At 33.7% G+C, this 15,126-nt stretch overlaps 2 protein-coding genes and 2 non-coding genes across 4 annotated transcripts; 2 read left to right on the top strand and 2 right to left on the bottom strand.

The window, feature by feature from the left end:
• Positions 1-529: 529 nt before the first annotated feature.
• On the top strand, positions 530-3,705 carry LOC131612931 (protein DEFECTIVE IN MERISTEM SILENCING 3-like). The gene is made up of 6 exons (XM_058884672.1): positions 530-703; positions 996-1,116; positions 1,313-1,541; positions 2,227-2,418; positions 2,623-2,943; positions 3,251-3,705. The coding sequence occupies exons 1-6, from the start codon at positions 659-661 to the stop codon at positions 3,429-3,431; spliced, it is 1,089 nt and encodes a 362-aa protein (XP_058740655.1). The 5' UTR covers positions 530-658; the 3' UTR covers positions 3,432-3,705.
• A 1,169-nt stretch (positions 3,706-4,874) lies between these two features.
• Positions 4,875-4,948, top strand: TRNAN-GUU (transfer RNA asparagine (anticodon GUU)). Its single transcript has one exon. It is a non-coding gene; the product is annotated as a tRNA-Asn (tRNA).
• Positions 4,949-8,784: 3,836 nt separating this feature from the next.
• On the bottom strand, positions 8,785-8,856 carry TRNAQ-CUG (transfer RNA glutamine (anticodon CUG)). Its single transcript has one exon. It is a non-coding gene; the product is annotated as a tRNA-Gln (tRNA).
• Positions 8,857-11,426: 2,570 nt separating this feature from the next.
• LOC131615109 (RNA polymerase II transcriptional coactivator KELP-like) lies at positions 11,427-12,696 on the bottom strand. The gene is made up of 4 exons (XM_058886612.1): positions 12,364-12,696; positions 12,118-12,223; positions 11,891-11,987; positions 11,427-11,697 (listed from the first exon to the last, which is right to left on the bottom strand). Exons 1-4 carry the CDS (start codon positions 12,694-12,696, stop codon positions 11,427-11,429), a joined length of 807 nt encoding a protein of 268 aa, XP_058742595.1.
• Between the last annotated feature and the right edge of the window lie 2,430 nt (positions 12,697-15,126).

The following is a 15,126-nucleotide window of genomic DNA, read 5'->3' as shown; positions in this document are numbered from 1 at the left end:
TTTAATAAAGAAAAGAGTAACATAAATTGTAAAATTTATTCAATTGTTAAAAAAAATAGATAAATAAGGAAATATAAAATCCAATGAAAAAGATAATTATAAAATTTATAGGAATAATATATTAATGTTTAATATTATTTTATCATAAAGTATAGAGGTTTGTAAATTTTTATTGTTTAATTAATATAAATATTTTTATTTTAAATAAAATAAATTACATTACCTCTATCTCAAATTATAAATTCTTTTGTACATTTAAAATTGTCTCAAAATATAAATATAATAAAATTTAGTTACTATTTTATTATTATATCATTTATTATTTAGTATTATATCATTATTTTTTGTTATTTAACATTACACGATCCTCTATTAAAAAACTATTAATTTATCATATCCTATCGTATCAATATTTTAAAAATAAATAATTTGAGTTTCCAGTTTTATACATTTGAGTGAAATTAAATAATTTAAAAGCTTAAAACGGTAAAGAGACGTTTATTTTGCGTGAATGAGCGAATCCAAGAGATTTTTTAGCAGTATAAGAGATTCCGAATCTGCCAAATCTTTTGCGTTTCAAAGCAGACACAAACAAGTTTGATACTAAATCACCTCTTTCTCTCTCTTTCTGCTTCACTTGACAACAAGTTTCACATTCATGTGTCAACCCACCTCCGACTCTGACACCAACATCAACATCCAGGTTCCTACTTCCCTCTCTTCACAACATTTAACTGTCGCCTTTTTATTTTCCGCAAATAAAGGGTTATGCACGCACCAATTTCTGTAACTCATTCTAGGTTTAAATTTTTTGAAGCTATTGTAAGGGTTTGTACTTTTTTTCAGAACCTTGAATAACTGATTGCATGGTGTTACTTTGTTCATGCTTTCAATTTACGATGGAACTAAGTTATTGTAACATACGTATCTGTACTTTTGTTCCACGTCATTGATTTTGTCCTTTTTATTAACCTTGGAACTTGTTGTTTTTTCAGTTGAATCTAAATGATGCTAATGTTGAGAACTTCACAAATCAGATCAAACAGCATGAAGAAAATATTGAGTTCCTTAATTCCCAATCGAATCACTTATCTGACTCTGTTCTTGACTTACAAGGTTTGCTCTCAAATTGATTCATCGTTGCGCTTGTTTTGTTTGTTCTCTGTGGATTTATCAGAGTATGATTAGAATTTAAGGTGAAGTGATAAACCCTAATTTAGCACACTTATATATGGATTTGTGTATGAATTTTTTTATGAATTATTTTTATCTGGAAGGATTTTCTTGGCTGATGAAGTTTGCTTTGTTTTAGTGAGTCTTGGAAGGTATCATTCTGGTAATGTGGTTACATCAGATAATGGGAATGGTGCATTTCGCACTGAAGAAGAAACAGTTGAACAGATATTGAAGAAAGAGAACACTGCTGCGAGTATATTTTCTTGGATAAAAGCTAATAGTCAGACATCAAATTTGGCTTTTGTAAAGGATGCTCTTGGTGTTGTGGCTACCCTTGCCAGGGTTGAGAATGATGATCTCAGCAGGTAAATATCATTCTTTTTCTTGTACCGGGAAATATCTGATATGGTCAATACGAGTGCACCGGTCCCTTAGCTGCGCTACAAACTAATTATTAGTTATGAATGTGTTTAGTTTCGTGTATTGTATTCTTCAATTTTTGTGCATGTGTAAGCATATAGCACTATGTAGGGCCGTCTTTGAGGGTGTGCAAGACGGTCTACTGCATAGGGTCCAAAATTTGACACGTTTAATCTGTGACCAAAAAGGGTCTCATAAGGTATTTGTCACGCTTAAACTATGACACAATAGGGCGACACAATAAGGCCTCTATTTGATTTGTCACACTTAAACCGTGATTAACCTACATAGGGCCTTTGAAACGTAAGATAGCCCTGACTATGGTATAGATTTCTTGAATAGTTTCCCTAAACTTCGATGTAGCAGTAATACTACTGCCCTGTATATGCTATAGTGTTTTGGGGGTTATCCGCTATCCGCGATAGACTACATAGATTAAAATACATGCAAACCGTTCATGTAGCATAATTAGTGAAGCTTCTAAACACATTATGGATAGTGTGATTCTTTAAGCTTGTCTCACACTCCAGTTTTTTTTTCTAGTTTATTTCTTTGCTAACAAAGTAATGTAAAAATAAGCTACTTTTTATGATTACTTTTTCTGAAAAATTGCAAATTTGTCTAAAACAGGATCCTTTCTGAGTATGTGGGTTTGGAGACAATGCTTGCAATTGTCTGCAGTACTAATGAAGGTGTTAAAGCACTGGAGAAGTATGATCCAGAAGGCACAATAAACTGTAACGGTGGTTTGCATGGAATTGGATCTTCAACTGGAAAAATAATAAATGGCCGATTTGTTGTCATATGTCTTGAAGATTTAAGGTGAGTTATACTTATGCGCTTGTTCGTATGCATGTTTTTCCCAGAAAGTTAAACTTATGTTATGCTCGCGTTCGTATGCATGTTTTTCACACAATTGATTCATGTAGAAAGAAATATTCACCGAAACCTTATATGCGACTAATTTATGCAGCCCTGTGCACAGTCTTGATGTATATCACTATCTGTATACTTGTTTTATTTCAGACCATTTGTTGGAGGTTTTGTTGACGAAGATCCACAAAAGAAGTTGGCTATTCCGAAGCCGAAATTGCCAAATGGGGAGTGCCCTCCTGGGTTTCTTGATTATGCAGTGAACATGATTCATCTGGAATCAAATAGATTGTCGTATATTACTGCAACTGGGCACGGTCTTAGAGAGACGCTGTTTTATAGCCTTTTTTCTCGCTTACAAGTATATAAAACCCGGAATGAAATGATGCTTGCTCTTCCATGCATTACTGATGGAGCTTTGTCATTAGATGGTGGAATGATCAGGAAATCTGGTATCTTTGCTTGTGGTAGCAGGTCAGTATCAAATTAATCTTATCTTTTTCATTGTTTCTCTTTTTGTTACTATAATCAGAGACAAAGTTGTCTTAAGTTTTTTGGAAACCCTATGTTGATTAGTTACAGTTCAACTGTGACAAAACAACTGGAGGTTCTATTTAGTCATGGTTTGACCATAACAAATCTATTACGAGACTCTATTTAGCCACAATTTAACCGTGCCTTGTGTTGTTGTCCACTTTGCACCCTCAAAGGCAGTCTTGATCAGAGAGTTAACTTATGTTTCTTTTTCGACTTGTCATTAATAAAACTTCTCTGGCTGCAGAAATGATGTAGAAGTAAAGTTCCCTTTAATAGGCGGAGAATCTGATGTGCCTCCAGATTATACTGCAGCTGAAGAAATGGTGAGGAAGCTGAAATGGGAAAGCTCTAAACTTGCTGCTGATATACAAAGAGAGCAGCAGCTGCTGGACTTTAGAAAGAGCAACTCCACAAGCCAAGACTAAAATGTTGTTAGCAGAGATTTGGTTACAAAGACATGGTATTAACTATTAAGTTATGTGTTAGTAGTTCATTTTGGATGTTTTTTACATCAAATTATGTGTGTTAGTAGTTTATTTTGTAGGCATGGCTCATGAGAGACATGTCCATAAGAAATCATAAAGATGTAAAATAATATTTCCAAGACATGTAGCTATAGTTCATCTATTTAGCTCAAAAGAAACTTGGATATTTTGTTTAGCTTGTTCTTATCGAAATAAAAAACTTGGATATTTTTTAGCGAAGAACACCCAAAAGATAGAAAACTACATTCCCCTAGCAAGCAGGAGAGCAGTTTTATGAGCTACAAGGTCCAAATGAAAAAAAACATTAACAAAGGCATATTCATGCATCTCTAGTTTTGATTCATCTCCCTAAAAGAAATTTACTTCATCCATTCCATGGGGTGTGCAGGTGAATAAAATGAAAATCCAAATTTGTCCTCATATGCATTTAAAATGCACACAACGTTTTATAAGTGAGTCATTCATCCTACATTTGTCAAAAAAAATTATTTAGAGATGCATCTATAAAATTTCCCATAAAAATTTACAGGTATACATCTCTGAATTATCCTTCGAGAACATTGTGTTTCACAAGTGAACTATCTACTCTAAATTTGTCAACAAAAAAAAAGGAATATATGCATCTTTCTAATTGTTTATCGGTGATTTCGTAGATGCGTCTCTAGAGTAACCCCTAAAAGCATTTGAGAGTTATTAACATTTGGCATCATCTTAATTATATCCTATTTAAGTAACATATGCATCAAAAAATTAAAAAAAAAGTAAGAAAATGAGAAACTTACCAAATATGGGAGATGGATGATCTTGGATTGAATATAGTGGAATAAAACTTGAGAGATGTGCTAAGTTTGAATACAATGGAGTAGAAGTTGTGAAAAAACTTGAAAAATGCTAGAATAGGAGTAAGTTCACGAGCTTTGTTTTGTAAATGAAAAAGGGAACGGAGAGGAAAATGTCTGACATGAATACTTAAGCATCAAAATTTTAATCTCATGTGTTTTTGCGTGGTTTTGAGATTGAGTATAGCCGTGGTATGTTGAGGTGTGTCCAGAGTTCAAACTTTGTAAGTTATTAATCTGAATTCTAAAATCCATATTTATTAACATTTATTTTAGTGTGTTTCAAAGAGAACTTATTGTGTATTTGGTGCGTCCAAATTTTAAAATCTAAATTCTATGAATATTTTTTAAATTTCGCCAGGGTGTGATTAAGACTTGGGCTCATGGGGTGTAATGAACAATAAAGAGAAGTTTTAATTCAATTCTTCTAGCAAAATGTTCTGGACTTCTTGTTCCATTGATTCAACTTTAAGGTTATTCAAGAACATCATCTTTCATCCATTATTTTCAAAACATATAAAAGATAATCAAATTAAGAAACCAAGCTGGAATAGCTCAGTTGGTTAGAGCGTGTGGCTGTTAACCACAAGGTCGGAGGTTCAACCCCTCCTTCTAGCGTTTTTTTCCTTGTTTTTTTACCAAGTGGATGTTGAGAAGTGCTTAATTGCATTTTTTTTTTTACCAAGTGGATGTTGAGAAGTGCTTAATTGCATGGTTAAACTCATGTATTAGCATATCAAATATTCTTGTCACTAGAGTTGTACTTACAGAGAAACAGATTGTTTAATATGTTATAGGTTGTTTGTTAATTATTAGTAATTGTTATGTGCATTGACTACCCTGTAACTGTTATAGAGGATTTAGACTAGAGAAATAAATAAAGATGCTGAATGAAAAGGGGAGTATTCAGATATTGGAAACTGGTTGGGTGGCATTCATCATTTCCTTGGCAATTTACAACAGTTTTTAGAAACATGCCCTTTTTGACCACAACTATTACAGGTTATGTTCTTGACATTAGGTTGAAACTTCCTAGGAAAACCTGGTGGTGGCTTAATGTCAGCCCCCTTGATTCCTTCTTTATTGGCATGGTGCGATAGTACATTATCAGAAGGAGGTGCACCAACTTGTTTGACTCCATTGAGAGATTCTTCCTCTTTTGTTACACATTCCATTAACATCCTCAAAGGTAGATGCTCCTCGCGCATTAACTTGATACAAAAATCTTTCCATGATAGTGGAAGCTTTGAAATGATGACACTGACATGAAAGTTCTCATCTATATGCATTCCAGCAGCAGCAATAGCAGCTCTAATGCAATTAAGTTCTTGAATTTGATCAGCAACTGCTTTTTCATCAACCATTTGAAACTCAATATACTTTTTCACCTGAGATATCTTGGTTCCATATTCCCCGATCAGATAAACATATCTCAACTCTTCCCATAACTCCTTAGCACTCATTTTTCTAATTGCATACTTGTTGAATAGACTATCAGATAAATGGCTCAAGATGTTGCGACGACACACTAAATCATCATTTACCCATCCCTTTTCAGCAGCTTTGGCTTTAGATATTTCTCCAGCACTAGCATCATTTTCCCCTAATGTAGCATTTGGGCATGGTTCAGTGAGCACATAATCAATCTTCAACTGTTTCAAGAGTAATTCTACCTGTTCAGCCCAAACTTGGTAATTCTTCCCATCAAAACGGACGATCTCAATAGGGACAATCTCAATGGGCACAGGCTCAATAGGGACAGGCTGAACAGGAACATTTTTCCAGCCACTATGTCCTGATCTGCATTGTTTTGAGTAGAATTAAATGATTAGCAACATACTATTCTTGTAAGCAAAGCAAAAAAGTGAGTAGTAAATATTCAAAAGAGTACTAAAATAGATAATATCAGACAGTTATTCTGCATATCTGAATTCAGAAAAATTCACGATTCTTGTATTTCTCGTAGCTCAGCAGTCAACATTGAATACTGACCTTCTCCTTAACCTTCCTTCCTGCTCTTTGATAGCTTCCTCTATGGCAGGAACACTATTCTTGAAGGTTAACCATTGTTGAGAAGATAAACTCATCCCTGAAATCAACAAACAAAGAAAAAGAAGGTGTTTAGTTTTGGAAATTTAATCAAGTCATCAACAAAGAAAGAAAGAAAGAAAGTACTCCCTAATTGACACCAATGAATAACCTTTAGGAGTGGGAAGCTGTTTTCCATCTTTCAGAAAGTACTCCCTAATTGACACCAAGGTCCTCCCTTTGTAATCTCCCACAGTCACCTTCTTGTTGCTTGATAGCTACAAATCAAGAAAGCAACATCAGTGACTAGAAATTTAAAGAATCAAACCCTAAACATTGCAGTCAATAAAATCAAAGCTTAAGTTAGGTTAATAATGATTCACCTCACAAATGAGTTTATCAGAGTCGTCGTTCAACTCTTGCGGCGGTTCTTTGACTGCCTCGGTGGAAACTTGCGGCGGTTTCTTGTTGGTGGCGATGACGTTTCTGACGAATTGTTTGCTGTATGAGTCGGAAAGGTCGATACCGAGTCGTTGGGAAGCGGCAAGTCGGATGGTGAACTCAGTGGCTTGTTCAAATTCGGCTTTTGTGAGTAAATCCATCACCATTTCCTCAACTTTGCGTTGAGTTTCAGCGTCCATTGTTGATGGAATCGAAGGTTTACGTGAAGTTTCAGCGTCCATTGTTGATGGAAGAATCAAAGAAAAATTATTTTGGAGGGAAAGAAAAAAAATGTAGTTATTCAAGAAATGAAGAGGTTTTGTTATGATTCTGATACTGGCACTAACTAATAAATACTAGTAGTACTAGTCACTTTCTTTTTCTTATAATTATTGATTTATCTTAAAACAATTTAAAAAAAAAAAACTCATAAATGATAAATAAAATAAAAAATAAAGTTATACAATAAATAGTGTCAACAAATAAAAAAAATAAAAGTTTACAAAATAATTCTCTAAATTAAAATTTTGGCCTAGTAAATTTTGGTTAACTCAATTTGGTTAACTCAACTACAAATAAATGGCAGTTTTTTTAACTCTAAATTAATACATTTTTATGAGTTTTATTTAGTTAGTATTATTATTAATTAGAGGTGAGCATATCAGATGAGAAACCATATTTGTAAATAGGTGAATTATTATTTACCCCACTCAAAAAGTTGGATAAAATTATATTCAGTGTAAAATATATTAGAAACAATAAATAATTGTATTATTTAATAACTAAATATGTTAAAATTAAATGATATCTTGTAATTGGTTGAAGTTGTACTACCCAACTTTTTATGATGGTTTAGAGAAGTTGTATAAATATGTAATCTTTGTAGTTGGACTTGGAACACTCATTCACTTATCACACCAAAAAGGTCCTTATATACGTCTCATTATAGCACCTCATTATGGTACACAATGTATTTTATATTGTACTTAACACCAATATTTTGTCTTGTCATGTTTGTTTGATTATATTTTCACAATATTTTGGATAAATTCGCACCCGATAAAAGTTTGGTTGACTGTAAAATATCTATGACATGACTCTATATATCATATGTTTAGTGATTATAAATAACCCCCCAATAATATTTAATTTCAATCGTGTTACCTATGGTAAATTCTCAAACACTACCTAAATTCATTCCTCTAAATTTCTTAATGGAAAAACACATAAACCTAGAATATTATTACATATCTATAAGAAATTTATCATTACAAAGAGGATATCTAAACGGATCACATTGTTCACACTATTATGAGCAAATTCATTTAAGGGAACAAGTCACTCATCTTTAAGGGAATCATGAAAAATTCAATAACAGTGGAGGAATTACACCTTACAAACGATGATAGATGCAATCTTTATGACTCTTTGCCTTTCCCCTTCTCCATTGCTTTTAAATGTGTGTCTTATCTAATGAAAATAAAAACTCTAACAACTAAACGTGTTTGACAATTCATAGAAAAAATGTTTTTTTTTCAAAATCATGTGACACTGCCTTAACGATGCAACGTAATGTTGCGATGTGGGAGACATGTCAGACACATTATCATAAAAACATGTTTCTTTTCTTGCTTGGCGCGCCACCATATTTATAATGTTGAATTATCATTTTAATATTCAATATTGTGTCGCGTTGCATGTCTTGCATAACACACTTTTGCACAATCTTGCAAGTCCTTTGTGTTTCTTCTAATTCTTGTATGCAAGTTATCTCATTCCTTCATCACCATAACTTTAATAGTAAATTACCATAAAGTTTATCTTTTAAAGATGATTTTGGTAAGGATCCATCTTTTTCACATTTCTTCGAAGTATTTACTGAAATCTACAAAATCTTAAAAGAAAATAAAAAACCAAAATACTTTTAAAAAATAAAATATCAAAAGGTTTTGTTTTGATTCTGCTACTACTATTAAAAGTAATTTAGGTTCCACCGAGACTTGAACTCGGGTTACTGGATTCAGAGTCCAATGTCCTAACCACTAGACCATGGAACCATGTTATACTCAATGATCAAACTTTTATTTATTTCACTTAAACTTGATTATGGCAGAATTGGTTTATAATAACTACACAAATGTTTTGTTTGAATCTTAGAAATAATTGTTGGAGGAAAATAACTAGCAACTGATTTTTTTGTTATTGTTTGATATACATGAATGTGAAAGAAATAGTATATATTTGTTAACTCAACCAAAAAAATATTAGTTACTTATCTCTTAACGGATAGGAGAGATGACTGTCTTTTGTGTGTATTTACATCAAAGAGAGCATTACAAATTTGTACCATTGAAATATTAGGAAGAAACAAACAAAATTAGTTGGGTGAAATGAGAGAAAATATGTAAGCCGATTGAAAAAGGGTCAAGGATTACAAATTTTAGAGTGTTTAATATTGTATTGTTAGGAAAATACGAGTGGAAAGTTTAGATTTGAAAGAAAGGGTATGTGGTATGATGTTTGATGAGATCGGATGAATTTTAATTTTAATGAAAAGAAATTTATTTTTGATTTTTTTTTAATTTAATTAGTTGCAACCTACGTACTAGAATTATTTACTAGTTATATACACGAATGAGTAAGTTTAAGATGGTACGTTTATTTATAGGTGCGAAGAAGTCACATTAATTGGGAGACTTAAAAATATGTGCAAGTCAATTAATTTTCACTTAAAAGTGATAAAGACATATTTTTATATTTTATATTTTTAATAACCAAAATAAACTAAATAAAACCTTTTTTTATATATCTTTTGATAATTACATGCAATAAAATATATTTTTGGTTTTATATATAATATTTGATTTTCCTAAACAAAACAAATTACATAAACTAAAGTTTAATTAAAATCTAAATGGGTGCTAATAGTGAGGAGTAGGTGCACTAAGAGGGGATGAATCCAAAGACCCAAATAGATTAAGCCCTAATTTCTAAATAATGAATAATGATAAATAAATAAATAACAAGTAAAAATAAGAAACGAAAGAAAAGATTAAAAAAAAAAATCCATTTAGTGTTACGCCCCTTTTTGTTCGTTTGGTACATTAATAGTAAGTGCTATTATACCTGCAATCAAACTAAACAACCCCCATTATGATCTATCATCCAATAAGCTGGGAAGTGCCTTTCATCTTAATATCTGATTCATGTTCTGCTGCAAACTCTTCTCAAACTCTTAGCTGTGATTGTTTTACTTATTTTCCTGATCATACAAGCATTTCATCTTAATATCTGATTCATGTTCTGCTGCAAAAGCTAAAGTTGATAAGAGTACCCTTTGGCCTAAGTTTGATGCTTGTTTATGATATCCAGATACTAGGCCTCCTGATGACTGGTGGGAAACAAAAGGAAGGGTAAGAAGTGTGGCTGAGGTTACATTTGAAGTCAGAGAATTGTCGGACGCCTTTTTTACCTCTTGAACCGATTTACAATGGCTGTGATCCCTCACAGAGTTTGATATCATCCGTTCTACTATGGATTGATATTTGTCTGAAATTTCAATATGTGAGAATAGTGCAGTTTGCGGTAAATTTTGTGCAGTGGATTGGATAGAACTTTTAAAGCTGCAAACAGAACCTTTTCCGAAAGAAAGAAAGTTAATTCCCTTGGGCGTGACAGTTGGGAATTTCTGCAGTATTTTGACTTTTATCTGTACATGCCCATTGTGGAGAAGACTTCCCTAATTTGGTTTTATCGTGTCATACTAGATGATAAGTTAGCAACATTTATGAATCTAATTCCTTTGGTTAAACTCATGTATTAGCATATCAAATATTCTTGTCGCTTGACTTGTACTTACAGAAACACATATTGTTTAAGTATGTTATAGGTTGTTTGTTAATTATTAGTAACTGTAATATGTGCATTAACTACCCTGTAAATGTTACAGAGGATTTAGACTAGAGAAATAAATAAAGATGCGGGATGAAAAGGGGAGTATTCAGATATTGGAAACTGGTTGGGTGGCATTCATCATTTCCTTGGCAATTTACAACAGTTTTTAGAAACATGCCCTTTTTGACCACAACTATTACAGGTTATGTTCTTGACATTAGGTTGAAACTTCCTAGGAAAACCTGGTGGTGACTTAATGTCAGCCCCCTTGATTCCTCCTTTATTGGCATGGTGCAATAGTACATTATCAGAAGGAGGTTCACCGACTTGTTTGACTCCATTGCGAGACTCTTCCTCTTTTGTTACACATTCCATTAACATCCTCAAAGGTAGATGCTCCTCGCGCATTAACTTGATACAAAAGTCTTTCCATGATAATGGAAGCTTTGCAATGATGACACTGACATGAAAGTTCTCATCTATATGCATTCCAGCAGCAGCAATAGCGGCTCTAATGCAATTAAGTTCTTGAATTTGATCAGCAACTGCTTTTTCATCAACCATTTGAAATTCAATATACTTTTTCACCTGAGATCTCTTGGTTCCATATTCCTCGATCAGATAAACATATCTCAACTCTTCCCATAACTCCTTAGTACTCATTTTTCTAATTGCATACTTCTTGAATAGACTATCAGATAAATGGCCCAAGATGTTGCGACGACACATTAAATCATCGTTTACCCATCCCTTTGGCTTTAGATATTTCTCCAGCACTAGCATCATTTTCCCCTAATGTAGCATTTGGGCATGGTTCAGTGAGCACATAATCAATCTTCAACTGTTTCAAGAGTAATTCTACCTGTTCAGCCCAAACTTGGTAATTCTTCCCATCAAAACGGACGATCTCGATAGGGACAATCTCAATGGGCACAGGCTCAATAGAGGCAGGCTCAATAGGGACAGGCTGAACAGGAACATTTTTCCAGCCACTATGCCCTGATCTGCATTGTTTTGAGTACATGCAGTGTATGAATACGTGTAGAATCAAATGATTAGCAACATACTATTCTTGTAAGCAAAAAAGTGAGTAGTAAATATTCAAAAGAGTACTAAAATAGATAATATCAGGCAGTTATTCTGCATATCACGATTCTTGTATTTTTCGTAGCTCAGCAGTCAACATTGAATACTGACCTTCTCCTTAACCTTCCTTCCAGCTCTGTGATAGCTTCCTCTATGGCAGGAACACTATTCTTGAAGGTTGACCATTGTTGAGAAGATAAACTCATCCCTGAAATCAACAAACAAGGAAAAAGAACGTGTTTAGTTTCGGAATTTTAATCAAGTCATCAACAAAGAAAGAAAGAAAGAAAATTTGATTAGAAAGTTAAGCTTATAAATGAATAACAATATTGAATGACCTTTAGTAGTGGGAAGCTGTTTTCCATCTTTGACATAGTACTCCCTAATTGACACCATGGTCCTCCCTTCGTAATCTCCCACAGTCACCTTCCTCTTGGATGATAGCTACAAATCAAGAAAGCAACATCAGTGACTTAAAGAATTAAACCCTAAACATTGCAATCAATAAACATTCAGCTCACAAATACTAATAATAACTGCATTGAATTAGGTTAATAACGATAGGGGAAGAGTGATTGATTCACCTCACAAATAACGAGTTCAGAGTCGTCGTTCTTGCGTGTCACTCCCGCCACCGGCGGTTCATTGACTGCTTCGGTGGAAACTTGCGGTAGTTTCTTGTTTTTGGCGATGGAGATAAGGTAAGAGTCGACGATGTTTCTGACGAATTTTCTGCTGTGTGAGTCGGAAAGGTCGATACCGAGTCGTTCGGAAGCGGCGAGTCGGATGGTGAACTCAGTGGCTTTTTCAAGTTCGGCTTTTGTGAGTAAATCCATCACCATTTCCTCAATTTTACGTCGAGTTTTAGCGTTCATTGTTGATGGAATCAAAGGTTTACGTGAAGTTTCAGCGTCCATTGTTGATGGAAGAATCAAAGAAGAATTTATTTTGGAGGGAAAGCAAAAAAATGTAGTTATTCAAGAAATGAAAAGGTTTTGTTATGATTCTGATACTAGTATTAACTACAAAAAGAATTTACACTTTCTTTACGTACATTACACTTTCTTTTTCTTATAATTACTGATTTATCTTAAAATAATTTTTAAAAAATTAATAAATAATAAAGAAAATTCAAAAACTGAAATAAAAATGAAAAATAAATATTATCAACAAATCAAAAAAAATTACAAAATATATCTCTAAATTAAAAAATTTGTCTAGTAAATATTTCTTAACTCAACTACAAAAATGACAGTTATTTATCTCTAAATTAATACACTTTTATGAGTTTTATTTAGTTAATACTATTATTAATTAAAGTGAGTATATCAAATGAGAAACCAAATTTATAAATGTCATTGTCATTTACTTTTTCAAAATCGTGTGGCACTGCCTTAGCGATGAACCGTAGTTTTGCGATGTTGGTGACATATCAGACACGTTATCATAAAAACATGTTGCTTTTCTTGCTTGGCACGCCACCATATTTACAATGTTGAATTATTATTTTAATGTTTAATATTGTGTCGCGTTGCATGTCTTACACAAATACACTTTTGCTTAATCTCGCAAGTCCTTTGTGTTTCTTCTAAATTTTGTATGCAAGTTACCTCATTCCTTTGTCATCATAACTTTCATAGTGAAATACCATAAAGTTTATCTTTTAAAGATGATTTTGGCAAGGATCGATCTTTTCCACATTTCTTCAAAATATTTACTAAAATCTACAAAATCATAAACGAACAAAAAACCAAAATACTTTTAAAAAATAAAAATTATACTAAAACCCTGGCATAGATGGTTATGGTGCTAAGTTCTTTAAATTTGCCTGGCCTATAGTCAACAAGGATGGGTGTGATGCTGTCAAGGAATTCTTCCTCTACAGCAGAATCTACAGAGATCTAAATTGTACCCTTGTGACTCTCATCCCAAAGATTGAAGGAGCAAGAACTCTTAAGGACTACAAACCTATCTCTTGATGCCGTACTATCTACAAGGTGATCTCAAAAGTTCTAACTAGCAGACTTGGTAAAGTGATTGGGAGCATTGTCAACAAAAATCAAACAGCTTTCATTCCTGGGCACCACCTTCATGATCATGTCCTTCTTGCTTTTGAGCTTATGAGAAATTATGGAAGGAAGGGAAACACTCTTAAATGTATGTTACAACTTGATATGCAGAAGGCATATGATATGGTGGAATGGGATGCATTAGAGAACATTATGAAGGAATTCAGCTTTCCTAATAAATTTATTGACTGGATTATGACTGTGGTTAGGAATGTAACATACAAGTTCAATGTTAATGGTGTGTGCACTCCCACAATGGAGGCAAAAAGAGGGATTAGACAAGGGGACCACATCTCTCCCCTTCTCTTTGTGTTGATGATGGAGTACTTAACAAGATATTTGAATACTCTAGAGGCAGTTCCTGATTTTAACTTCCATTCCAAGTGTGAGAGATTGAAGATTACTAGTCTCAGTTTTGCTAATGACCTCCTTATGTTTACCCGTGGTGACAGTAAATCAGTGGAGCTCATGCTTGAGTGTTTCAGCAAGTTTTCCAATTCCACAGGCTTGAGGGTGAATGTCCATAAATGCTCCATTTATTTTGGGGAAGTTGAGGAGAAGGTCAAAGCTGAGATCCTGCAGCAGACTGGCTTCAAGGAGGGTATTATTCCCTTTAGATACCTTGGCATCCCTATAATTGATAAAAAATCTAGCTATCAAACACTACCTGCCCTTGATTAAGAGAATTGTGCATAGAGTTACTCATTGGAGTGCCAAGCTCATCACATATGCTGGCAGACTCCAACTGGTCCAGAGTGTGATTTTTGCCACGGTGAACTTCTGGATGCAGTGCCTTCCCCTGCCCAAGGTTGTCATTCAAAGGATTGATGCTATCTGTAGAAGCTTTATTTGGTCTGGGAGTAGCACAATCAGTAGAAAATCTCATGTTGCTTAGCATAAAGTGTGCAATCCCAAGAAGAATGGTGGTATGAACTTGATCGATTTATCTGTCTGGAACAGGATCCAATTGATGAAGATGCTATGGAACATCCATAGAAAAACTAACAACCTTTGGATTAAATGGATCCATGCATACTATGTTAAGAATGATAAGGTGATGAATATGGATAGTAGGCCAAGTTTCTCATGGATTATGAAAAGAATCCTCAAGCAAAGAGAGGAGTATAATCAGGTGATAGGTGGTCTGCAAGTTGACAAATTCAAGTCGGAGGATGCATATCTTGCCATTAAGAATGTTGAGCCTATTGTGTCGTGGTGCAAATTGATGTGGAATAACCTTGCAAGGCCTCGTGCCCAGTTCACTCTACGGTTAGCATG

The sequence above is a fragment of the Vicia villosa genome, linkage group LG6 (genome assembly GCF_029867415.1).
Source record: "Vicia villosa cultivar HV-30 ecotype Madison, WI linkage group LG6, Vvil1.0, whole genome shotgun sequence".
Lineage (NCBI taxonomy): Eukaryota > Viridiplantae > Streptophyta > Magnoliopsida > Fabales > Fabaceae > Vicia > Vicia villosa.
Note: the sequence above shows the minus strand (reverse complement) of the source record. Positions and strands in the feature narration are given on the sequence as shown.